Source organism: Nasonia vitripennis (genome assembly GCF_009193385.2).
Source record: "Nasonia vitripennis strain AsymCx chromosome 4 unlocalized genomic scaffold, Nvit_psr_1.1 chr4_random0010, whole genome shotgun sequence".
Classification (NCBI taxonomy): Eukaryota; Metazoa; Arthropoda; class Insecta; order Hymenoptera; family Pteromalidae; genus Nasonia; species Nasonia vitripennis.
This window is the reverse complement of record NW_022279646.1, coordinates 1,616,889-1,644,439: the sequence shown is the minus strand read 5'-3', so window position 1 is coordinate 1,644,439 and position 27,551 is coordinate 1,616,889. Positions and strand designations below refer to the sequence as shown.

The 27,551-nt window shown below is 41.8% G+C and overlaps 2 protein-coding genes across 16 annotated transcripts in view; both read left to right on the top strand.

The window, feature by feature from the left end:
* LOC100114017 (alpha-(1,6)-fucosyltransferase) overlaps nt 1-27,551 on the top strand; it is a 244,389-nt gene that overhangs the window by 108,390 nt on the left and 108,448 nt on the right. The window lies entirely within an intron of this gene.
* On the top strand, nt 23,202-26,068 carry LOC107981390. Its single transcript, XM_031930225.1, has 6 exons — nt 23,202-23,423; nt 23,513-23,616; nt 23,799-23,902; nt 25,080-25,159; nt 25,524-25,607; nt 25,800-26,068. The coding sequence occupies exons 4-6, from the start codon at nt 25,093-25,095 to the stop codon at nt 26,048-26,050; spliced, it is 402 nt and encodes a 133-aa protein (XP_031786085.1). The 5' UTR covers nt 23,202-23,423; nt 23,513-23,616; nt 23,799-23,902; nt 25,080-25,092; the 3' UTR covers nt 26,051-26,068.

The following is a 27,551-nucleotide window of genomic DNA, read 5'->3' as shown; positions in this document are numbered from 1 at the left end:
TTTTGCAGTTAATAACAGTAGTATATACGCTGGTATGGAGAGACTGGGCGTGGCCTAGAGTGACGTCACCAGTCCCGTGGCTGGCGCCAGTTGTTTATGTAAACAGAAGCCCATGTTTATATCAACAGTAGTTGATAAGGTTAATAAACATGATTTACGAACGCTACTGTCATAAACAGTCTGTCATCGATGGGTGACTTTTGTTTATTTATTTATAAATAATTATAAATAATTTTTAAAGAAAAGCTATATCACGCATACGATGCCAGCCCTCCCCCTTTTACTCAAGCAGACCCGAGCGCGACTCTCTCTCTCACTCTCTCTTTCGCTGTCTACTCCATACCGGTCCCGAGCTCGAACGCACGTGCGCGACTCTCGCTATACCAGCCTGTAGCCCCCCTCTCCTTTTACACTATAGTAGCCCGTGAGCTCTGGCGTTGCTGTACCGGACCCGCCTCTCTCTCTCTCTCTCTCTCTCTCTCTCTCTCTCTCTCTCTCTCTCCCCTCTCTACGCCATACTCGCGCGCGTCCGCCAAAGCCGCCGTCTACCTGTCGCTCGCGTATACCTGCTGTTTGGCGTTTATTGCCCTAGCGCCGGCTTTGATCCTTTCTGCGCTGTAATAATATATAACCTGTATGATTTCCTACTACACGGTGCCGCAAAGCCTACTCTAAATTTCAGCTTTGGGGTTTATTGATGGGATTTGTACACATTAAAATAGAGAAATTTTTGTTTGATACACTCTTATATTTATTTAGTAAAACAGTTAAAATTGAATACATGATATATTTATGCGCGTGTGTGTGTGCGTAGAACAATGAAGCATATTTACAGCTTAGAAACTAACGATAGGAGATGAATAAAAAAAGTTATAGCGGAAACATAACGTCGTACACATCTTTTGCGATTCTGGCTAAGCAAAACGCATAGATTTCTGTTAAAACTACATCTAAAACGTCGACGCTTACAGTGGCGAAATTTAAGTTTGTCTTAACAATTTCGTCGATTTTATATTTATGAAGGGCGTAATATTGTTTGAACGAGTTAAAATTTTTCAGAATTTCACGACACAGTTCAGCCTCTTCTCTTTTCAAAGCGTCTTTTATATAATCTAAAATTGAGTCCACGCCGCGATTAACTAATCCCGAAAGCTCCTCGAGCTGTTTAAAACGCAAATCGATTTACTCTTTTACCTGTCTTAAGCCAGCGAACGTTTGTTGATGCATAATTACACTAGGCGGACTCTCGTACTTTTTCTGCTTCTTGCACGCAGGCTGTGCAGGTGGATGCTGTTGTGTTTCCTCGTCATGGCCGCCGCCGCCGCCGACACTGCTGATGAACTGCTGACCGTTGTGGGTTGTCATTTCTGCTGTAGGTGCTGATGTTGGTGTTGGCCTCTCGTCGATGCCGATCGCCCTTGCTCCGAAGCTGTTTGTGAATGTGACATCGTGATTTGGAAGGAGGATCTTGCTAGGATTTCCAAAATCCTGGTAGAACGTGAAGGAGTGATTCAGATATGCATCCGTAGCCTCCATCTGATCGTTGATCACTTCCCAGCTGTGTGTGTGTGTCGAGTGTCACATACTTGGCTGCCGATCCATTGGCACAAATTTTTAACACTGCTCTGTAGTAACCGCCGTAATACTCCAGGCCTATGGTTGCACGCTTGCAGTTTGATATGATGAATTTCTTGATACCGTGGCTGGTGCACAGCAAGACGTTAGGGAATTGCATAGAGAGTTCGTCAAACGAAGGCGCACTAAAATCTTCTAAATTGATGATTCTTCAAGTCACTACTTTTTCCAAAAACTTGGCTTTTGCCTGGCCACGCACGTATATACGGCGCGCGTCTTTCACCAAGTTGCACAGATTACGACGCAGATTCTTGAAGGAGATATCTCCGTCGTGCCAGTCTAAACCGTGTATACCGAGAGTGCAGTAATTATTCTTCTGCTGCATATCCGCGGGTAATTCGGTAAAACTGCATGGCGCGCGAATGATCCAATGACCAACTATACGGCTCTGGAGAGATAAAACTCCGACTTCTTTGGGAGTAAATTTTTTATTTATATCCCGAAAGCCTTGAATATCGATCACGTAGTCCATCATGATGACGATGATGCTGTTGCTGCTTGAGTACGTTAGGTGCTGGCTGTTTCGAGAGGGAGACTAACTGCAGACTGTCAACGGGCTCGCCTTATGAAGCGCGAATCAAAAAAAAAATTTTTTTTTAAGGCGCTGTAATCGAGTGTGCGTGCGCATCAAGCGCTAAAATCCGTTACGATTTGGCGACTAGAGTCGATTTCCAGAACGTTGTCGTACTCTGCGTAAACGATACAGTTGATAGCAGTGAGAAGAGCCGTCTCAAATCTCACTTCTATGCGTATGCTACCCGAGAAGTGTTAATAAATCAAAAGGGTTTAACGCGCGGTTTCCGTTGAATGCTTTGTTTTCCACAATGCCCAAGATTATTCTCTTCGGCAGCTGACCGTGTATAACGTTGTCGATAAAATCGTCCAATATTCTCGAGTGAAGAGTAAACGACTTAACTTCGACTCTTGTTATGGGATATTTAGCCGTGGTTTTCGATAATGCTTGCGCATGAGCCAGTAAAACTCCAGGACTGATTTTTACTCTGCGAACTATGAGTGTAGTTTCTTTGATGCTGAGTTTGAATTTTCCATCGGTTGTCGCGTCCATCAGACAAAAAGCACCCTTACTCCTCACTAGACGTACGCGCATTTCTACGCAATTAATCAGCATTCTATCCTGATTAAAGAGGTCGTGATGTAGATGTCCAATCATGTCAAAGTATCGTCGATTCTGTGTAAAATATTTGCGATTTTCCAGCCCTTTGTTCGCGATCATAGGTGCTGTGGCAGTGCTCATCGCATTAGCAGGCGAATCGGAACCGCCGCTCGTGTCGTCGTACCACGGACTCGCTGTAAGATGTGACTCTTTAGCAGCCGGAGCGTAGTTGAGAAGCGTCTCTATGTACGCTCTGTAAGGATAAGCGTTATTAGGCGGCGAAACAATTTTCTGATTGAAAAAAACGTCAATCTTAACATTGAATGCATGAAATTGTTGATCGGTCCGACTTTAAGGTCTTCGGTCGTAGCGGTAGCCTCGTCAGTGGGTACGATTTTAGCTTGAACATGAAGCATAGTGTGAGCCAGATCAAAGTAATGCTCGCTACCTGCCGGCACGACAAATTCCAATGGTGCGTCGACATCGTCGCTAAGAGACGACACAGGCTTATAATGCAGAAAGCTGCTGCTTTCAATGGACTTTTGGGTGGCTGGAAGCGTGAAAAGATCAAGCTCGATGGACATGCATTCCGTCGAGTGAGAATGTAAAAATGCCATTTTTACCCCAAACTAAATACGCCTAGGACCAAAAATATCCGTAACACTTCTCAAACTCTTCTTTTTTCTCGTGACTCTCTTCATCCGTCCTGCCGTATGTTGCTTGCGTTTTTTGCTAGAGCCGATTGTACTCGATGTACGTGTCTTTCTCAACTGACGCCTTCGATGCACTGCGCGTGATTTATAACCAGAGCCTTTCATCATTTCTGCTATCTTTTCACCAGCTTTTCTCTTCAATTTGTTTCCAGACTCTTTAGTACGATATTTGAACGCCTCCTTGAAATTCGAGCCGTTGTTTGCAACGTCGTCCAACACGTTGATGCCTGTGCGCACAGCCTCTTTGCCCACAGCTCTGGCACCGGAAGCGATGTACGGAAGAATTTTGCGACATAAACCTCCGAGCCACGCACCTACACCTCGTCCGCGCTGCTCGTCGTAGTAGCGTATGTAGTGACTCATCGTGACATAGTGTTATATATATATATATAATATATTATAACACTCGGTTAATACTTTTCTGCCGTGTTATAACCAGGGCCAGAAGGGCCCTGTTTATTGTAAATTAACGTCGGGCGTGCAGAAGGCACGGCTCGGTCGACTCAGATCATGCACGTGTTTTTACACGAGCCCGCGGAGGCGAGTGACTCATCGTGACATAGCGTTGATCTCTCTCTCTCTCTCTCTCTCTCTCTCTCTCTCTCTCTCTCTCTTTCTCTAGCGATTACGTTTAAAGTGATGCGTAACCGTCAGCGTTCCATATTCGAATGGTATTCGCACTCCGTGCTGATCCCTTATATCTATGAAAATCGAGCGAAAACTGTGATGTAAAAGTGGAATATAATGAGCAGGTGCAAAATGTCTGACGATATTACTGCCGAATTTGTACTTTGCACTATCCACGGAAACTATACCCAGTAGAGCAGCTTGAGTGTCGCCTACAGTGTGTGGCTCGCATACATCCGCGTACACGTAGAGCTGATCGGGAATAGCTCGGGAAAGCGATGCTGGTTTGTTTCCTAGCACGACTACACTTCCCATTGACGATGTGACAAAGGTGCCGTTTTTTCGCCGTGTCTCGGAATCTTCGAAACCGAAAATACGGCAAATTTTTTCGTTAAACGTTGTCTGATGCTGATCAACGCAGGCACACTTGCGCTGTAGCATGTAGTAGGGGCCTTTTGACAGGGTGCAACTTCGAGACGCAGGTGATCGTGAAAGATGGCTGATTTATTTATTTCGTTGGCTAGTTGCTCGATCTTGTCGTAAATGCCGTGCGGAAAAAAATGCGTTTCGTGCTTTGCCTTTTCCGACTGTTTAAACATGTAAAAGGCGTCCGATTCTTGAATGTGCGTGACAATACTCGGCACGTGAATTTCGACGAGCGCCACGGACCAATTCCCGCTGAGTCTGAGCTCGCGCGAGAGCTGCGTTGTAAAGCAGCTGGTGGCGTTTTCGTTGTAGTACGTCATACTGCTGTTGCTAGGCAGAACTAGGTAGTTCTGGTCCATTTTTAAATTTTTTGTATTTCAGAGGCTTTGATCCGACCAGCAGCGTCCGACATGCGTTTCGTGCCAACGTGAGCGAGCTCCTCGAGTTAGAAAAAGCCGTCAATCTCCTCGCCGTTCAAATCTTCCAGTATAAACGTTGGTAACTGCTGTCTGTTGGATATGCGCTTAATCTTGAAAACTTGCTCGCTAAAGTTTTTTTCGTATCCCTTCTCGAAAGCATTTTTCGTGCGACTAATGCGTACGTAAGATCTGGGCTTGTATTTATTGATTATACCTGACGCCATCTTTTTGGCGATTCTTGGAAGTCGATTGCAGACGAGCTTTTTTCGCTAAATTTGTGCGCGCTTTCGCAGTATTGTAGATGCTCACGTCACAGGGGCGCATCTTTGTACCGCTGTGTTGCGTATGATTGTAAGCCTCGATGATTTTCTGCACAACGTCGATGAAACGTTGCGTGTTATTGTGAGAAAAGTATCGCCACATTCGTTCGCGTATAGTACGGTTTAGTCTTTCCACCACAGCCGCTTTGATATCGGGGTTTCGAGCTGTACAGAATTTGATGTCGCGTTTTTTAAAAAATTCCTGAAACGTCGAGCCTACAAACTCCTTACCCTTGTCGGATTGTAAGAGTATCGGGACGCGACCGTTGCTGCGTTCGAGTATTCGTCCGAAGGCTGCGGTGACGTTGGCTGTAGTTTTATCGCGTAGAGGCTCCAGCCACGCGTGTTTACTCAATACGTCCACCACTACGAGTAGGTAACAGTATCCGTCGTTGTGCTCTTTGATCGTGGTTAATTGAAGCAAATCGCACTCCCATACGTCATCAATGTTGCTGACGTTGTAACTTAATCGCGGAAATTTACGCTTAACGGGTCTGTGAAGAGTATAGGCGTCTTGATTACTAAGCCACTCGTATATACGTTCTTTCTCCCGCGTGTCAGCCGCGCTAAATAATTTGCCTTTTCGATTTACACGTACGAGATTGCGCGCACCCGCATAACCAGCCTCGTGCGAGACATCGTAGTATTGCTGCTCGTACGACGACGACGACGCCATGCTTAAAAGTTTGCGAGACGTAGCCACTTGTTCTTTGCTCGATTTCTCGTCAAAGCAGGCGATGCCGGTGATTCGCTGCTGCTGCTAGTGCTGCTAGAGTTGTGTACTTCCATCAACGCGTCGATACTCTCTTTACTAGGCAGTCGTCGTTTCGCTGTATTATTCGGCTCTGTCAAATTTTTACCAATTTTAACTATTTCCGGGTTTCCAATCAGCTTTATCGGCGTGTCGACTGTCTTGACGAATTTGGCGAAAGGTAAACGGCCGATGGGCACTTCCGACTGATCCAGTGTTTTTTTTCCTGCGTGCGACAACGTCGCTAATCAGTTCTATAATGTTGGAATCTTGTGTGGGCCGGCCGTCTATACTGACTCTGCCAGTGCTATCCCACTTGAGACGATCGCCGGCAACGGTTTTCCAGTGTTTCAGCAGAAGTCGCGTTTTTTGAGCGTAACTCTTGGGCACGCTGTCGAGTATTATTTCTTCAGTCATTGGTGCCGATGTGGCCTCTATTTCGTCGACGTCGCGCTCGAAATCGTGTTCAGCGTGACGTTCGGAATCTTTGAAAAACAGATATCGCCGCAGTACTTGTAAATAGTTTTGACATTTTTCACGCTCATCTGTAAATTTATTGGAATGTAGAATTGTGTGCATCTCGGAATCGAGTCTCGATAGATTGTCGCCTCACGTTTGAACAGTTTTCACACGATTCGTTTACTACTGGCGGTGCTGCTGCTGGCTGAACGTTTTGCATGCGCGAAAACATATCTTCCGGCACGATAATCATTTTTCTCGTAGGATCCATTTTAGTCTTCCGCTGCTCGTTCGAGACAAGAGCCCCGATAATAGGTGCGAGTAGAAGCGGCAAAAAAGCACCACCGTGCTGTACGAGAACTCGTTTCTTTTTCTGCCAATCGCTGACAGATTTCTTATTATTGCAAATCGTCAATTTTCTCAGAACGTTTTTGTGCTTTTTGATTCGTCGTTTATGCGAGTCTTTGATTTTAATCACACCTTGCAAGATATTCAAAGCGCATTCGCATATGCAACGCATGAGTCTCTTGTCCGTACGTTGTTGGCCGTCCGTGTGACAAAGAGCGTTCAGTAGAGCTACTCGTTTTCTGTTGAAATGCTTAGTGTCGAGCGCAGCCACGGGTATACAACAGCCAGCCTGTTTCTTCTTCGATGTTGTTGGCGCCATAGCTTCTCGCCTACTGTCTATGCCGAGAGCTCTGCCCACCTATTTTGTATTTTTACTTTTTACCGAATTTCGGCACGTAGGCGTACTGAATATCGTCGCTTGGGAATATACACGTGCGAACCCTATACTCGTCCACGGCTGCTTGAGTTAGATCGAGAAAAAGATACGAGTGAGGTCCGCGCGTAGCGTTTATGTAAGCCTCCTGCAGAGGCTCGGATCTCCCGGATAAATTTGTCGCGCGAGATGCCGAATCTGAGCTCTGTCGCGAGGATTTTTAAATATAACAAGATACTTTGAATTTAAACTTATGTCGCGCTGAGACTTTCCCTGGTGAAAAATATTCTGCGTCACCAGAAAGACCGACAAATTCAAATGATGAGACGAACGCGAGAACAAATCCAGAACTATATCGTTCGATGATTCTCGCATCAAGTCGTCGAGAATCAGTAATTTTTTCTTTCCCGTATCCACGGAATAATCGCTTCGCTGCGGAAGTCCCTCTCGAAACTCGATAGGTATAGTAGCACTCTCGCCAACTTTGAATTCACTGCGGTACGTCTCTTGCCACTCGGTATAGTAGAGCAGAACTCTGTCGAAGCGAGCATCGCACATCTCCGACAGATGCTCGAAAAATTTTTTCAGAAACCAGCTTTTTCCAGCTCCTGTCGGTCCTGCTATGCACGCCGTAAAAGGATGCTTCCAACGCGTATCCATCTTTTCGACTAAAGCGCTCTCTTCCCGAAAAGCGCTTTTTATTAATATTATTCCTCTACCGCGAAGGGCGGCGGCGGCGGCGGGCGCGGGCCGCGTATACGCCTGTACTCTCGCGGGCCTCGTATACGCGTATACTCACGCGGGCCGCTTATAAGCGTATATTAGCGGCTACGAGTATCATCCGCGGACGAGCCGTCTATACGCGTGCACCTTAGGGCTCGCCTATAAGCGTGCGATGATGAGTGGATAAAGGAGCGAGAAGGATGTTAAAATTACAAGAAAAAGTTTAAAATACTTTTATTTTTATTATAAATATATTAAACATAACGCAGAACAATTTATATTACTTAAAACTAATACAAAAACGAGATTCTTAAATTTACTTTTATTTATTCACAAACAACTTACATACTATACTTAACTTTTGTAACCGTACGGGAGCGATAACCCGGGAGTAACATACTTACGCTTTTTTAGAACTATGCTACACGATTTGACCTCTTCTAGCGTGACGACAGTGTGATCTGGCAATCTTTTGATAGAATTAAACTTAAGATTAATGCATTCATTCTCTTCATCAGGCTTAAAATAATTTTCAATCATACTCTTAATGCTAGGATAATTTATTCTCAAAGAATTCGAGAAATTTAGCGAGATACCCTTGACTTTACATTTTTCGGATACCTCGCCAGTTCTCGAATTCACGGTTCTGTAGCCGTAAAATTTTGGACCACCCGAAAGGAAGCTCGTAATATAAGTCCCTTCGTCGAGCTCGTTGGTCATATCGCCGATCAATGAGCCTAAAGGGGGCCTGTATTCTTGTGCGTTTTCATTGCGCACAAATATGCACGAATCAGGGTCGCAGTACAGCGTTCGCTTGCCGAGCTTCTACAAATACGAAAATAGTTTCAAGCGGGCCAGAGTTGTCGTGTAGGCTGCTTAACTACGTTCGTATATGGAGTAGACTCTATAGCATCGTCGATGTACTGCCAGCTCGCGTACACCACCTCCTCGTTGACCAGCAGGAGACTCAAGACCTCTTTATCCTCGGTCGTTAAAAGTTTAAGGAGGTCTTCGCGCTCCGTGACGATCACCGTCTGTTTTAAATTATCGCGCTGTCCGAACATACCCCAGAACGAGTTCAGACAGAGCTTCGCAACAGTGCGCAGGCCAGGGTTTTTCGCGATTTTTTCCAGATCAAGCAATATACCCTCATTTTCATGATACACGCGAACGTAACGCGCTTTCGATTCCGCGTCAACGCACTAAGTTGGCAACCCCGATGCTTCCTGCTTTAATCGCAAGAAAGTGTAGATCTAGCCAGCGAAAAGTCCTCCTTCACCTGTGAGCGGATCGTACTCGGTCATACTATACTGCCATATGACGAATATTTCAGTTATAGTATAGCCGAGTTCGATGGCTTTTCGCAGCTCATCCGCCACCCAGGTTCCGCTGAACTCTCGCTGACTTGCATCCGAGTGGCAACAATCGCTCTGCCGCATCTCTTCGCAGCATGTACGACACAGTGCGAAGAGAAGCTTGCCGTGCATTTTTATCGGCAAAAAATGCTGATACAATTTTCTCGGCGGTAAAACCTTACATTTTACCAGCCCATCTATGGCCGAAAAATTGTTGAGATTGCCACCCGTCAGCTCATCAGATTCCTCGCCGACGTAAACCTTTGGATGACCGAGCGGAAATCTGCCTCGTTTACAAACGTAAGGATACAGCGAGCATATATCTGTATACAGAATACGCTCGCCTGGCTTAGCATCGTAAACTGCGACGAAATTTTCGGTCCGTCCGCCGAAGAACGCGTCACGAGGATTAAGCATTATTTTGCTGATAAGCGGATGCTCCGACACGTACTTGGCGATTTCGGGGTTTTCACGCTTGACTCGTAACCGAGCTGTTGGATCTGCGCGATTTTAGCGCGTGTACTCTCGAGCAACGCGTCGAACGTACGATCCCAGGCATTCGGCTTGTTGCGATTGTTTTTTAAACATTCAGGGCAGCCATGCGTATAGCAGCCCTGGTATTCAAAAACAATGGGATTTTCTGCTGGATTGGTAAATGGTAAGAATCCGTCGACCAAAAATCCCTCGGGAAGCCGATATTCGCGCGCTCTGCCTGCATGCACGATTTCGCGACCGATCTCTCGCTCGCACTGCAACTCGACGACTTTTTGGGAGTGCTTGTCGGCGCGCCGGTACCCACCCCTGGGGACTATTTCTATAGTCTGTGGCTTTAAGAAATTTTTTCTATAGAGATGAGAGCACGCGGACGCGATTGTAGTAGCCACTACAAACGGGTCCGTGTCTCTGACCTCGAGAAAAATTTTTCTGAAAGCCACACACGCGCGACGCAGAATCGTCACATCCATGCGACAGTAGTCGACGATTTCCTTGCTGTGTCACAGCAAGAACTGCTCGCGCTCGCTCGACGACATAGTGTCGGGCGAATAATAGTGCACATCCGGTATGGCGCCACGGTATTCGGCGTTAGCCGAGGTGTTAAAAAGGTGCGGAAAACAGCCTCTTTTCGTAGTCTCACCTAAACCAAATGTAGCAGGCTACGCGACCAACTTCGTTTGAAAATAGCTGAGACTATCGATGAACTTTGTGCGTCCATACCGGATGCACAGTATTTTCTGACCATTCAGTATGATGCTTGGCGCGCAATTTATTTTACGTTCGACAAGCCGTCGTAAAACGAATTGCGCATCGTACCCTCGTGCATTGTGCTCGATGCATATTATATTTTCAAAGTCTGTTTTGTCGCGTACTACAAGCTGTAGCAGCTGACCAACGGGATCTTCGGTAAATACATGCTCACGCACACCTCGTCCGCACGAGGGACACCATTCTGAAATGTCGTCGGAACTTATGCACTCCGTGCAGACTTGCTGTGCAACGCAGACATTCGGGACGTGCATCTTTATGCTTTCATCGCCTCAATACGATGCTTCTTGCTTCGTTTCCAGATCGTAGAAAACATAAAGATATTTTTTCGCTGAAGCATAATTTTTTTCGGCTGTATAAAACAGTGTTGATTATAACCGTGTGTCGACCTGCAATGTTGACCCCAATTTTTGCCGCACTCGTGCTTACCGCGCTGCCGGTTCACGCTTTTGCAGCAGGTAAGACAAATCTGCAGCACATCGCACAATCGCTTGTGCATCGCTTGGTATGATCCCGCAACCGAATGGTTGCGAAAACATACATCGCCGAAAAAACTGCGATTGCACGATGCGCATTTTTGCAAAGCTTCGTTTTCGCTACAGGGTGGCGAGACGAAGCAGCGCGAACACAGCTGCCTACAGTTGTGATCCTCGATATTACTGTAGCCGCAATTGCAAAAAGTACAGAAAAATTTTGCCTTCGCAGCTCCAAAAATTGACGATCACGTCGTAATGAAGCTCGGAGTAGAGCTAAAATATTACGGTGTGCAGGTATCGCAGCGTCCGTCAAAAAATGGTGCTTCACCGCGGCCCATCGAGTCTTTCTCGTAAGCAACTAAAGCTGTACCACGAGCAGTAAAATAATGCTGCAATTGACGAAGCTCTCGTACACCGCAACCTTTGCGAGGTACGAGAACACCGGCATCCTGGCACAATTTTACAGCTCGCTCATGCTGTAGTTGCCTACGACCGTCGCGGATGACGTTCCACTCGGCTCGCATCGCCGGGGTATCGTTCGTCTGAAGCGCGATTTTCGCCTCGCCTACAACGAGCGCTCTCGGCAGACAGAGATTATCACGATTGCCGATCTGAATGATGGACCGTTGAGAAACGCTGTCGACGGTCAAGTTTTTCCGTCGAGAGCCACCTGCACCTACAAGCATCTCTACGACGGTGAAACAAACGGTAAATGACTCGTCGGCTCGAAAATTTGCGTTGCTCTGAACGAGTCCAGACACCACAGACCATAAATCATCGCCAGTCAGCGCGCTCGCGAGACGGTACGAGAGCCCGCCTGCCCCGTTTGCGAAATATTCGCTAGAGATTGAAACACCGACGCGATCGCTTCCGCTTTTGATTAGAGTTAGCAAATACTCGTAAATGTCACGTATTGCTAACTCAACCCAGCTGAGCATGTTGGTCCCACGCGGCGGTGTTTTAATCCGTAGCGTCAGACGGCGAGCGTCTGTACGGAATTTCCGTACGCGATGCACCGTATTCGCGATAATTTCGAAGCGACGGTAACGCTCATCGTCACGAGCTTCCTCCTCCTCCTCCTCATCCTGATCCGAATCAGAAGCTGCAGCAGAAACGCTTACAATACTGTTGTTCGGAGACGGTGCCTCTTTGCTCGAGGTATCGCCGCCGTCACCGCCGCCGCCTACCTGCGATATGCCGCTCGCTGTGCTGTCATCGATGATCGGGTGACCCGCATCGTAGAACCAGACCTCCTGCAGCATCGACAATGTAGGGCTCAGCGCTGTTGAAGAGTCCGATGATATTTCCGGCGATGATGGGCCCTCTTCCTCGCTGCTGCTGCTGCTGCTGCTGACATTATCGTCGTCAACTGCAAGGAAGTGAGCCTTCATTCTTCCGCACGACCGTTGTACCTTAGGCGGATAGCGGACGTCTCAGAGAATGGGCCGTCGCCACCGCTAGATCCGGTGACACTGACCAAACAGTTTTTTATGACTCTACGGCTGACCCTTTTTAATCTCTCTTACCGGACACCTGTAATCTCTGTATAAACAGTTTACACTCGTTCTCAAGTGTCTACCGGAGATCCGATGATTCGTTCTCTGCTTAGTTTTGAAAACTAATCCGTTGGCGATAATAAAACAAAGCCCGAGTCCATGATCACACGATACTTCCTGGAGCTGATTCGCGAGACATTGAAAACCTTTCTTTCGCTCTCACCCGTCTCCGATTTTTTCTGATAAGCCCACGACGCTGGAGCTCAAGTGTATACAAATAATCCAGTCCGAGTATAGCGTTACCAACGGTCTCGCATTCTTAAGACAACGAACGTCGTTAAAAGGCAAAGAGTGGAGAGGTGCGGTCCCCCTCTACCTACGTGCAGAAATTTTTGCCAATGGCTTACGTTTAGGATACGGCTTGCACCGATCAGTCCGCTCTGAGTCCCTACAGAGAGCACACACGTGGCCACCATCATGGCAGAATTGAAAAAATTAGCAGCCCAACGCGATGCACTTCTCGCAAGTATCGAAGCTAAACAACGTGCAATGGAGAACGGCCAGCTCGAGCGCTACCAGCAGAGAATGCTGGGCATGTCAGCGCTGTTGCAGCAAAAACAGCAAGAAGCCGAGCGAAAGGCTTCTCTGGCGCTACAGTTTGTGCCGATCAACATGAGGTGCACAGTGTGCATCACCAACAGTTCGGAGCACGACGTGTGGCAACAGTGCTGGAGGTACCTTCTCTTTCCCTGCTGGAAGTGCAACGGACAGCCCTGCCCGTGCATCCTGGATATGGATTCGCCGAGATCGCCTTCGCCTCCACCATTATCAGCAGCAGGCGACGACAACGACAGTGACGACAACAGCGTCCAAGGTACGCCACCGACAGCACGCGGCAACCGCAGCGTACCTTACAACTTTCATCGGATGCCTACTCCGCCGAAAGAGTTGGTGCCTGGTTTACTGCGAGGAGGGCCCACACGTCAACTGCGCCAACACCGCGCCACTCGCAAGTGTAGGTGTATCGCTTGTTTATAATTTATAGCGTAGAAATTTTGTGTGTGTGTGTGCGGCTGTGTAAGTATGTTTGTGTGTGTATGTGCGCGCGCTCGTGTGTCATTTTATTATTTCATTACCTTGTAAGCTGAGTCATTCGACTCGTACGCGTTTTTTAGTAAATAAATATTGTGCCAGAATTTCTCTTTTTATGGGTGCAATCCCCCCCCCCCCCCACTCCCATCAACGATCTCCAAAGCCGAAATTTAGAGTAAGCTTTGCGGCACCGAGTAGTAGAGTTATATATGCACGCGTTCATTTCGATGCGAATCGTTCGTCAAGCGACCGGCAAAGCAGCAACTCGACCATGGGACAGGAGCAGAGCAAAGAGCAGAAAAAAGGGAGGAGAGACAGCCTGTCTTGAAATGCAAGGAGCCAAGAAAGCAGAACAATCAGTCGTCATTCTCAACCAACACTTTCTCGTATCCAGAGAAAAGCGGTTATAATAATAATCTGTTTAAAAAATCCTCCTCCTTCTCGTCACAGAATCAAAAATCCTTTTCCACAAACACCTTTTCGTGCCCCGAAAAAGACGGCTACAGCAAGCTGAAACGCTAATTACAATAATATATATTTCAAAAAACAATCGGCCCTTTTCAGGGCCACCATATAAATTATATACGTCGAACAATCTCTCTCTTTCCAGCGCAGAAAGGATCAGAGTCGGCGCTAGGGCAATAAAAGGGAAACAGCAGGTATGCGCGAGCCACAGGTAGACGGCGGCTTTGGCGGACGCGCGCGAGTATGGCGTAGAGAGGAGAGAGAGAGAGAGAAGCGGATAACGATTAATAAATAATTCGTTTAAACAATTTTGTTTATGCAAATTATTGTAAAATTCAATCTGTAACGAATGAATAGATAGTACTAGGGGTTTTCGGGGTCGCTGATAACGAATCTGTTATCAGATTTGCAATATAATTCGTTTAAACAATTTTGTTTATGCAAATTATTGTAAAATTCGATCTTTAACGAATGAATAGTATAGTATTAGGGGTATTCGGGGTCTCTGATAGCGAATCTGTTATCAGATTTGCAAAATAATTTATAAAGATTTGTGCAACAATTTATAAAAACGAATGTTTGAGTATGAAACTTTCCACAGCTACTGAAATGCCGCCGTTTACTTTATTTTCGTAGGTAATCGTTATATTGTACACATTAAAATCGTTTTTATTAATTATTAAAACTCAAGCGTCAAAACATATGGAGCTCATCAGGCGAATCTACTGATACGTTGCGTTTGAGCTATGAACATATGATAGTTCGTGGTTTAGTGGTCCAGACCATTAAAATTCACTCGAGGTAAATTTTCTTTTTTCGATCCCTATCACGATGGTACGTATTAAGGCTTTACTATTAATCGAATATTTAATCATATATCTTCAAATTGCCACTATATTTGCATTAGCTCCGGCCCGGGTGCGTCTCGTATGCACCCACCTGGGCTGGAGCTCATCGGCGAGGAGAACGCGGCGAATCGTGCTGCGTTACTTCGGCAACAAGAGCAGCGATGGGTCCAGCAAAAAGGACGGCAAGCGGCTCGTATAAACGCACCTTGGCTGGAGATCGGCGGCGAAAAGAACGCGGCGAATCGTGCTGCGCTGCCTCGGTCACGAGAGCAGCGATTACAGGTGCAGCAAAAAGGATGGCGGGCGGCCCGTATGCAACCAGCTGGGCTGGAGCTCGGCGGCGAGGAGAACGCGGCGAATCGTGCTGCGCTGCCTCGGCCTCGAGAGCAGCGATAGGTCCAGCAAAGGGACGGTGGGCGGCTCGTATACACGCACCGGGGCTGGAGAACGCGGCGCGTCGTCTTGCGCTTCTTTTGACACAGGACTAGCAACAGGCACAGCAGGTGCCACGTTTGCAGGCACCGGGGCTAGAGCTCGTCGATGAGGAGGTGGTGGTGCACTGACCTGTGCTACTTCTACCGCGTGAGCAGGAGCACCACGAGCAGCACAATGACGGGCGGTGCTTTTTCACGCATACGTGCATCAGCTTGTCCTCGAGGTGAAAGCGGCGCAGCGTTTATGTCGGTAATAGTAACAGCAGCTTGGTGGATGTTAGGCTGTGCGATATCATCCGCAGTGGCGGCTCCGTGTCGAGCAGGGGGGTTATTCCAATTTTCTTGGACTGCTCGCTGACGATCTGCAGCTGTAGGTTGAGCCTGATGCGGAAGCCCTCTATGTCTGCCGCCGTTTTTTCCTATGAACCGCGACGGGAACAATATTGACGCGGTTTTCAGAATAAAATTTAAGATTGTCTGATAAAAATTGCAGCATTAATTAGTTACCTATGTTTAATTAACCCCTTTTTATTTCTAACACAGAACATATATATATATATATATATATTTATATGGTCGACTTAAAACTAATGACTTTACAGACATGTAACATGATACAGCCATACAAGAGAAATAAAATTTATCATTGTAAGTATCATATTTTTACATTTGTCTTACGCCACTCTACTTTTTGCAAATTTATTTTTATAATAATGCCGTCTTAAGGTTAGCAATAATTTTTTCAGTCGGTATAAAATCATTCTGCTCTGTGGACAATATCTTCTCCTTTGATCGTAGAGTGCCATCCACCGTTTCGACCTTCATTTTATTTCTATTTTTTGTTTTTAAAATATTTTGGGCGCTAAAACACCTTTCTGGATCTGCGTTAAGGTGCGGCATTGCCAAAATTAACAAAGCGATCTCGCCCATTGCTTGACAAAGCATACTACCATCATCTGCTGTAAAATTTTTCACATAGATCCAAAAATCTTCGACGGGTGAGTCCGCTGCGAGGAACTCTTTTGGGATTTCTATCGACAATAGGTTATTCCATCCTTCTTCAATTTCAACAGCTAACTGCACATTGTTAATCAATTTCGTAAATGTGTTTTGCAATTTCGAAATAATATTCGGATTTTCATTTCGGAATTGGACTGATAAGGCGTTCGCAGGGTCCAAACACATTGCCGATTCATAAATTGCATTATTAAAGTTCTTAAATCGCTCTTTCATTTCGTACGACAATGATATAAGATAATTATACACATTCATACAAAACTCTTCAGTGTCACTTTGTTCAGAAAGAAAGTAATCTCTGATTTCTTCTCCCAATTCGAAATCCATGTACCGTAAATATTCCTGCTCATTTAGAATAGCAATAAAACAGGACACGATATTTTTATACCTTTTTGTAATCTCTTCCTGAACTTTGTGGATGATTATTCCTCTTCTCTGAAAAAAGGTATTGCAAATATTTAACTGTTTCGGAGTTTGTCGCAATAAACAAAGGTATAATTTTGTTTCTTTCTTCGACAAGCAGGTAAAAATCTGCTTTGCAACGGCATCGTCGGATTACTCTTCCGAAAACCTCAGCAAACAGGGATATTGCTCAAGGACTCTCAATACATTCGATTCTAGGGACAGCCAGCGCGTCAATGATAAATTCAAAATTTTATGCTGTTCTATGCCCATTTCGTTCTGCATGTTTTGATAATAATGTTGCCTGTTAGCACTTCGAAACATCGAACGCAAGTTGCTGAACAGATTGATTATTTCTTCGGGTAATTCCTTGACAGCATATTGTACACATAAATGTGTCATATGTGCCGGGCATTGGACGCATAAAATGTTGGGTATGCTCTCACACAATCGAGCTTTCAAGCCGCTTTTTTTCCCCTATTATTGTTTGACATCCGTCAAAACAGCATCCGTATATATTCGACACCGGTATATTATACCTGGCAAACGAGTTTTCTATGCACTCGTATAATCTTCCTGCGGTTGCTTTCGCCTCCTTTCCTTCTTCGAATACTTTGACTAGATCCCAAACTTCAGATTTTATGTTATCATCTTCACTTACATATCTAACTATAATAGTTAAAGCTTTTTCTTTCCTAATATCTGTCGACTCGTCGATACAAATACAAAAAAAATGCTGTTTTAAAAATTCAGCCAAGTCATCTCTGCTACTTTCTCCAATTATATTTACGATCATATTACGTGCCTTCGTCTCTCCTAATTTTAGATCATTCCAAATTCTATTTGGATCGATATTATTTAGATCTTTTACTAAGGCAGGCACATTTCGGTACGAAATATTCAATTTCGTACACATCGCCAGCACTTTTAACTCAGCTTCAGCTTTCTTTCTCTCTTCTTTGCTGTCTTCTCGAGCAGGAATCTTAAAAGAAGAGGGAGGTGGAGCTTCTTGTAGTCCACTCTTATTCAAATGATTCTGCGAGTAAGCGTGATCTAAAATCGTGCTAAATCTTGCGTAAAATGATCTTTTGCACAAGTCGCACGTCGCTTTTGTAGGCGCTGCCGGATCGTACTGGAGCCAAGGTTGAAAACCAGGTACATCGAGCCAGATCTTCCTGAATAATCTTGCTGGCGGTTTTTTCTTCGTTTGTACCTCCCAATCATTATTAATGTTTGCAACGATTGACTCGTCCTTGGACTCTTCTTCCATTTTTAAAAGTAGATCTAAAAAACGAAGTTTATCAATATACGTTTTTTTAGTGCAATTTTTATATAACAGTAATTAAATAACGCGTACGCGAGAAAACTTTGATACAGCATTAAAATGTAGTTTTTATAGTTCAATGGGCTCGTCACAGTTGGTTGGTGAATATTTTTAAGACTTTCTGCGGCTTTTATCTTACAAGTTTCTTAAATACTGATTAAAAAAGAAATTCGTATATTTATACTATGTATTAGTTGTAATGGAAAAAATATGAGTACGAAAATCGCTATTAAGTAGTACGCAGTCAATGTTGTTTCGACAAAGGAACGTTCCAATCGTATTAAACATACATATAATTTTTTTGTATTAGTGACTTAAAATTTATATTCCTAACAATTGATAAAAGCAATTAAATAAAATTTATGAATGGGCTCACCAGCGTCGTTGAATCGGGTACGGTTTCTTTCACTGTTTGAAAATTAATTTCCAATAGCCTGAATCCTTCTTTCCTTGTCCTACGCAATATGATCTCAGCAATCGAAATTGCGAATTGCTAGTTGACTCACACACACACACACACACACACATATATATCCTCACTATGTTGTCCTACGATAAAAAGCACACATAGATATTGAAACTAAATAATTTATTGTAAAAGGTCCGCCATAAAAGCTGACAATTTAAATTAATTGAATCCCCGCGCCAAATCTCGCAGCATTGTCATTTTGTTGCTCTGCTGCGAAAACCGCCTCCCCCCCCCCTTCAAAATGTATACAGTACGCTACGCTACGCGGAGCTTGTTTATCAGTCGTCCCGCCTATTTTGTGGAATACACGTGCTACATAATAGTTCGTTGCTGTGCTGTGTTTATTGTACAACAAGGTATGTCAAAATGAAAAGCGTTCAACTATTTTACTGATATTAAACGTGCACTGTTATATGGTAAATTAATGTGTGATAATTTTTTCGCGAAAAGCCGTAAACGACGACGATTGTGATGTATTAAAATCCTTCGCGAGGTTTGATTTGTTTTTTTCGAGGTTAAGAACATTTATGTACTTTTAGTGTAAACATTGATTGTCTAATGAAGTGCTTCAGTATCCCGATTTCTGAAAGATATAATATTTTACTTACTTGTAATGAAGTGGTTTTGTCCACGTGTTTCCATTCGTTTTCTTTGTCATCGTAGCAAAATAAAGCGTTGTCTCCGAGGAAGTTAGCAAATCGTTCTGAATTTCGTTCTACAGCATCAAGCTAATTCGTATCAGTACTTTATAGTTTTTGTGCTTTGTGGCTCTTTGTGCAGTGCAGTGTTGCCGTTTACCAACATGAACAATATTAAGAACTACGTGGCGTGTACAATCACCTTTTTTGGTTGTTGAGGAAACGTTTGTAAACGATAATCCGTAACGTGCAGAGGGATATTTCTTATTGAATGATGATCAACTTTCGTTGCAAACTGCAGTCCGCGCGGGATTTAGTAAAACGTTCTCTATATAACGTACGCATATATTATGCTCGTGCTACCGACGCGTGTATATATACATATATGTACAGACATACACATACACACAAAATTATCTCAATAAATTAGACATAATTGACGGATAATCGACTATCTTATAGCAACAAGAATGAATGAATGTGATGCGGCATAATTGACCACAAGCAAGTTTAATTTCAATTTTCAAAATGATGGAACATCACCTTAAGTAACAAATACAAACTTACTGAAAGCTATGCATTTTTATTTGCTTACAATGACAATATTAATTTTAAATTTAATTTTATAACATGCTTTAGAATATATTGGTCTTATAAATCAAGGAGCAACTTGTTATTTAAACAGTCTTCTTCAAATCTTATACATGACTCCAGAGTTTAGAAATTTCATATACTGTTGAGAAACCGTTGATTTACAAAATTTTAAAATCAAGTCCAACTTACTACATGAAATAAAACAACTTTTTATAAATTTGAAGGTAAAATAATTTTAAAAAATGTCTGCTTTGTATAACAATGAAATTACAAAATAAGATTAAATTTTACATTAAATTATTGGTAGTTATCGAAGGATCATGCTATAGAAACTGTACAGTTAACCAGTGCTTTTGGATGGGATTCTAGTGATACAAATGTAAATCAGGATGTGCATGAATTTTTTGAAGTGTTTTTTAATGCGTTGAAGCTAGAACTTACAAATATCTCACCGGAACAAGATGATTTAATTTCTAAGTATTATGAAGGTAACGTAACAATGACTATTAAACATTTTAAGTATGGCTGTTTTATCGATTCGATTATCTTTTTTGAAGTAGTTAAATGAATACTGTGGAAAAATAATTTTTTCGACACGCGTGCGTAAAATTCTATTCGCGCATTCTTTTTTAATTTGAAAAATCACATTTACGCCTGCTGTGTATAAAAACGCGTTAGATATGCATGCGAAAGATATACTTCACTCGTAAGATTATTACTCTGACTTTGCTCGAGCGACAATCTAAACTTAGTATTAAGAACTGCTATAGTATACAATGCGAAATTATATATATTTCCATCTTTCAGGGATTATACTTGATCGTGTAATATGTTTAATCTGTAATGCTGAACATTGCACGAAAAATCCTTTTTTGGATATTTCCTTGCCAATACAATCAGATGGGTCTAAGATTGGAGCATACAACACAGTGGTACGTAATATTTCTATTGCGTACTTATTAGTATTAGTTATAATGAATTAAGTAACGCAAAGCAACGAAAATCACATTTTTTTTTACCCACCCCGACTGAAAGCCACTTTTCCCACCTGAAAATAGGGACAGAAGTTAAATATTTCCATCATAAACTCCATTAGTGGGGCAAAAGTAAAATTTGCGTGGTGAAAATATTTTTTTTTTATACATTAACATACTGAAATGTAGAAAACGCGTTGGCCCTACTTACACCAGCGGGAAAAATGTGCTACTTTCGTCCTTTCTTGCATAATGTACCATTTTATTTTGAAGGAAGAAGCATTAGAAGCATTAGAAGCATTTACACAATGCGTTATCTTAGACGAAGACAATGAGTACTTCTGTGAGAAATGTGATAAAAAATGCTCAGCTAAACAGGATTTAAAGTTTATAAAACTTCCATTCATACTTACATTGCACTTGAAACGTTTTCAATATGACGTAAAATCAAATTCCACCATCAAACTAAACAATAAGTACGTACTATGTCAATAAATAATTAATATCATTTTATTTTTGTAAATAATAAAGCATATTTTTTTAAGGGTCACATTTCCAGAGGTTCTCAATTTAAATAGTATCATCGATCCTTTTGAAGACAAAAATAATGCAGCAGATTCGAATTTTTACAAACTTTTTTCAATTGTTATTCATAGCGGAACAGCCGTCCAAGGCCATTATTATACATATATACAGGATTTAGATACGAATGAATGGTTTTGTTTTAACGACAGCACCGTTATACGCGTAATTTTTCTCTTTCTTCCTCTCTGATAAAAATACCATATGATATATTAGCCTGTGCCTTTTCTATTTTTCATTCATTGTTTTATTTAAATTATAATTTATATGTATATTTGTTGTAGATATCAAAACATGATTTTGAAATTTCTTTTGGAAACGGCAACAGTGGAGAAGGAAATGCTTATTTATTAATTTATAGAAGATGTAATGAAGTAGATGAAACAGCACTTGTAGAAGAGTCTTCACCTGACGTTTCTTTGTTACAACAACAGCCAACATTCATCACTATTAACAATATTGGTGACAACTGCATTTATACTGATACTGCAGTTATACAAGATCCCCCATCTGACGTCAATATTGAAGAAACATTTACTGACGATTCTTTTCCTAAAATCACGCATCTGAAGGATAGAATGAGAAAAAAATTAAATTTATATAATACAAATAACGACTCTGAGAATCCACCAAATGACGAAAATATCGAAATGCAATCTCATATTGAATTCGATCAATTAGAATATGTTTTTAATTCAGTATCAAATCTAAGCGTTGATAACGTATCCTTAGAGGTAACAATTATATTTACAAAAAATATTATCTTGCAATTAAAAAAATCGAATATATTGAATTATTTCTAGGGAGTGTCAAATGATGTTATCAGTGTGATATCGTCAAAATCACAACGATCACACAGTATAGTCGGATCAATACAGAGTCTAGCATGTTCTTCAGAAATATTCGATAAGAAGTCTATAGCACAGGTAAAATAATTGTTTGTAAATTAAATTTCATACCTCAACTTTGTTGCATATTTATAATCACCTAATTGCCTAGGAATCTGAATTTCTAAGTAAAACTTATGAAAAGAACATGCATGAAAATCAACAAACAAATATTGCAATCCCTAGCTTCAGCAACGCTCCGGATACGACGTAAGATATACTGTTTTTACAAAACTAAATCATACATCATTAATCATAGAATCCTATTGATATAAGCTGTGCAATTGATTAGTGTAATTTTCGTTTCTCTTTAAATCATATTTACCTTCTTTACAGATTATTGACTTGTCCTCCACCTCCATGCAAAGGCAGAATAGATATTAAGTATGCGCACTTGAAATGTTTAGAGGACGGAAGATATTTAAACGATATTATAATCGACTTTTATTTGAAATACGTTGTTGAAGAAATCATTGAACCTACGAAACGAGACAATACAGTTTTATTTAGTACATTTTTCTATAAGAAATTGCTAAATAGAAGTACGGATTCATCTAAAAAAAGACACAGTGGAGTTAAAAATTGGACTAAGTCGATTGATCTATTCAATAAACAATACATTATAATACCTATGAATCACAAGTAAGTTTTTTGCATACGTTTTGCGTAAGTTATTTTTTCTAACAAGTGCTTTCAATTCAACGTTCAACAATAAATACCATTTTTCTAACCTATGCACATGTAATTTTCGAAATAGTAACAAACACTGGTTCTTAACAATCATTTGCTATCCCAACGCAATTCATGAAAAATATGTCATCTCACGACAAGCCGAAAAAATTAAAATTACAGCATGAAAATAATGACAACTCACTAATAAGAGAAACGAAAACGTAAGTATTTTAAATTTATCGCAATAAAATAAAATCTTTCTTACGCAACAGTAACAAATTAATTTTTATTACTCATTATTATAGACCCTGTATATTAGTATTTGATTCGGCACCTGGAATAATTCCTATAAATGTTGGTAATATAATTCTTCAGTATTTATATTGGGAGTATAAACTCAAAAAAAAAAACAGTACAATAAATATGAGCGATTTTGACGTGAAATGTGTTTATCCTGAAGTACCTCAGCAACACAATGCTTATGATTGCGGAATTTACGTTATGCAATATGTTGAACTTTTTTTTCTGTAAGATTAATGTTATTTGAATATTATTACTTTATAAAAAGCAATAATAATTTCTTACTTATTGGGTATCTTATTTAATTTTAATATAGACATCAATAGTGGATTACTCATCGATACCATCATTAAAATAATGGTTCGCAGTGGAAGAAGTTCGAAATAAAAGACTTATTTTAGAGCTGATAGAAAAAAAAAGGTAAATTTATAATGAAACGTATAAATGAAACGAAATTATACTTCAATGATATTTTTCGCATATTCCTTTATTTTTATATGTATTATATTAATTTTATTATATGTTTGTTTCTAATTCCTAATGATTAAAGTTTTAAAATGTTCTATTGCAATAAATAATGGAAAGAACGATATTTTTTTCAGCAACTGAGCAGAAATATAGAAAATGTAAATGAGGGAATAAAGACATGTATTATAAGATAGAAGAAAATATAAATTTGGACAGTTTCATGCAGTTGAATTGTGATGTATGACATGTTTACAATAAGCAACGAACTTTTAGAAATGAGTGCATGTTACTTTACTTTTTACGTAAATTCATATTAATTATCAATGTTTCTGTCACGATCGTTTTGAATTATGCCGTAATCCATCTGGAATTATTTGCTTAACCTCACAAGATCCCTGCATAAATAAAAATATATATAAAAAGTTCTTTTACGTAAAAGTTATCGTGATTTTAAAACATAATAAAATATATTAAGCAACGATTACTAATACATTTTGAGAAATGTTTAAAAATGTAAATATTTGTACAATAATAAAATGTGTAAAGATATTTAATTTTATGTAATATCATTTAACCGTTTTTGATAGCTCCGTTAAAGTGAAATTTATGTATCAGCGATAAAACTAATCTTAGCGTAGACTAATTCGTATCTGGCATTACTCTTACGGGAGTTCTTCAGGTGTAGTTCTTCTAGCATCTTCTTTTGAGCACTGCTAAAGACGTTTATTTGCGGTTTTAGTTTAACACCTAGCTTCGAAGACTTTATGTGCTTGTATTTATCGTTCTTCAACAAACAGTCTTGTAACTTAGAAGCCACGCCTGACTTTGATAAGAGTGATTCGTGTAGGAGACAGGAAGAGCCATGAGGCCATACAAATTGCCAAAATTTCCTGATTTTTTATGCAATAATTTACCTATCTTTTTCGTATATGCTTGCATGATTTTTCTTAATAATATACATTTTCGTGACTTTTCTTTTTATTATCAAACTCATGTCTTTTTGGCAACCGCTTGAATAATTGCAATTTGATGTTACTAAAACAATGCACCAAAGAAATATTTATTATCGGTGGCTGTTAAAAAGTTAAATATATTAATTGCTTTTGCAAATAAATAAAAATGTTGCAATGTCAAATACTTAAAATTATCTAATCGTATAGTAAGTAATGAAATAGGCGGGAACACTACAGAGGCAGCCATCTTGTAGCGCGAGCCGTTCGATCTTTCTACGGTAGCTTCTATGTGTTTTTAATATAGCGACAGTATGCCAGTATTACAAAATGTGAAAGGGTACTTCTATAAATTATATTCAATGTCGGTTATAGTGCTGTTGTGCGAAAAAATTATCACTAATGAAGCTATTATTATAAGATAATAATATTTATTTAAAATCACTGTTTATGATTTTCTTACAGATCAATCGCATTAATGATGGACGAAAGAGATAACATGTCTCCGGATATTTACGGTTCCGAAACAATTCCAGGAGAAAAAGGTATATGATAATGTATAATGATATCATAAAGTATAGGGATATATTGAATGAATGTAAAAATACATAATAATAGTTTGTTTTTAATAGCAGTAATATTGAAAATATGGTTTTGACAGTCTGTATGCGACATTTTATTTTTCCTTGGCGTTTAGAGAGTGCAAAATTTTCGATTCTCGCAGTAAACCAGAGCGTGCGCAAAATTCCTCATTTTGCGCAAGACGTATACGAAACTCATAATTTCCCGCATGCTCTGCATTTAAAAATGTAACTTCCCACATAGACTATAAAAAATAGTATAAGATACATGTACTATTTGAAAAGTATTTTATTCCTATGTATATTTATGTACAATTTTTGATTTCAGAGCTTCCAATCGATGATGACGCGACATACAACTTTATGCACAATGGTCAACAGTGGGATTTTGTAGATGAATCAGAAAAAAAAGGTAATGATGGTCAGATGCGAATCGTTTTAGTAGCACATTTTTGTGAGCAGGATGATTCGGTACAAGTAAAATAATATAATTGATAATGTCATGTATAATAAAGGCACATATATTGTACTTATATGCGTCGACTATATTCGCTACTTCCTTATAACTTTGCAACTACATTACTTTAATATATTAATGTTTCAGAGATGAATCTTGAAGATAAGTGTGGTAAGAACTGCTGTTGCTTATCAAACGATTGTACTCGTTACAATAACATGATGAAAAAATTGGACACAGTTATAAAAAATCAAGAGAAACTTCAGACTGAAATGGATGGGATGACAAAATTTTTTAAAACTGTTGAAAATGCTGTGCACGCTATCGAAAGATGCTTCCACCATATCATACACTTGATAACTGATCATTTAAATATGAGTTTTGAAAATAATCAATAAAAAAATTATGAGTAAAAATTAACAAGAAATTTTTTCTAGTCCTACAAAAACATAAATAAAACTATTTGAATTAAATAGAACATCTATCAATAACTAAATTATAAACAATAATAACTCTGAGAAAAAAAATGTATCGTGCGAACGCGCCGCCTGCCATGCCTATTGCAGAACCTGTCGTCGGTCCTCTGGCCAAAAAAGCGTAGGACGATTCGCCGGGTTCTCCAGCCCAGGTGCGTGTATACGAGCCGCCCGCCGTCCGTTTGCTGCACCTGTAACCGCTACTCTCGTGGCCGAGGCAGCGCAGCACGATTCGTCGCGTTCTTTTCGCCGCCGAGCTCCAGCCAAGGTGCGTTTATACGAGTTGCTTGCCGTCCTTTTTGCTGGACCCATCGCTGCTCTTGTTGCCGCGGTAACGCAGCACGATTCGCCGCGTTCTCCAGCCCGGGTGCGTGCATACGAGCCGCCTACCGTCCCTTTTGCTGGACCTATCGCTGCTCTCGTGGCCAAGATAGCGTAGGACGATTCGTCGCGTTCTTTTCGCCGCCGAGCTCCAGCCAAGATGCGTTTATACGAGCCGCTTGCCGTCCTTTTTGCTGGACCCATCGCTGCTCTTGTTGCCGCGGTAACGCAGCACGATTCGCCGCGTTCTCCAGCCCGGGTGCGTGCATTCGAGCCGCCTACCGTCCCTTTTGCTGGACCTATCGCTGCTCTCGTGGCCAAGATAGCGTAGGACGATTCGTCGCGTTCTTTTCGCCGCCGAGCTCCAGCCAAGGTGCGTTTATACGAGCCGCTTGCCGTCCTTTTTGCTGGACCTATCGCTGCTCTTGTTACCGAGGTAACGCTGCACGATTCGCCGCGTTCTCCTCGCCGCCGAGCTCCAGCCCAGCTGGTTGCACACGAGCCGCCCGCCGTCCTTTTTGCTGGACCTATCGCTGCTCTTGCTATCGAGGTAACGCAGCACGATTCGCCGCGTTCTCCTCGCCGCCGAGCTCCAGCCCAGCTGGTTGCATACGGGCCGCCCGCCGTCCTTTTTGCTGGACCTATCGCTGCTCTCGTGGCATTCGTGGCCGAGGCAGCGCAGGACGATTCGCCGCGTTCTCCTCGCCGCCGAGCTCCAGCCAAGGTGCGTTTATACGAGCCGCTTGCCGTCCTTTTTGCTGGACCTATCGCTGCTCTTGTTACCGAGGTAACGCAGCACGATTCGCCGCGTTCTCCTCGCCGATGAGCTCCAGCCCAGGTGGGTGCATACGAGCCGCACCCGGGCCGGAGCTAATGCAAATATAGTGGCAATTTGAAGATATATGATTAAATATTCGATTAATAGTAAAGCCTTAATACGTACCATCGTGATAGGGATCGAAAAAAGAAAATTTACCTCGAGTGAATTTTAATGGTCTGGACCACTAAAACACGAACGTCATATGTTCATAGCTCAAACGGAGTAGACAGTGAGAGAGAGAGAGAGAGAGAGAGTCGCGTTCGGGTCTGCTTGAGTAAATGG

Excerpts from the sequence above, each read along its gene's own strand:
- LOC107981390 (XM_031930225.1), top strand. The coding sequence starts at position 25,093 with ATGATGGACGAAAGAGATAACATGTCTCCGGATATTTACGGTTCCGAA. Across the intron at positions 25,160-25,523 it reads AACAATTCCAGGAGAAAAAG|AGCTTCCAATCGATGATGAC; the intron begins GTATATGATAAT and ends TTTTGATTTCAG. Across the intron at positions 25,608-25,799 it reads AGATGAATCAGAAAAAAAAG|AGATGAATCTTGAAGATAAG; the intron begins GTAATGATGGTC and ends TTAATGTTTCAG.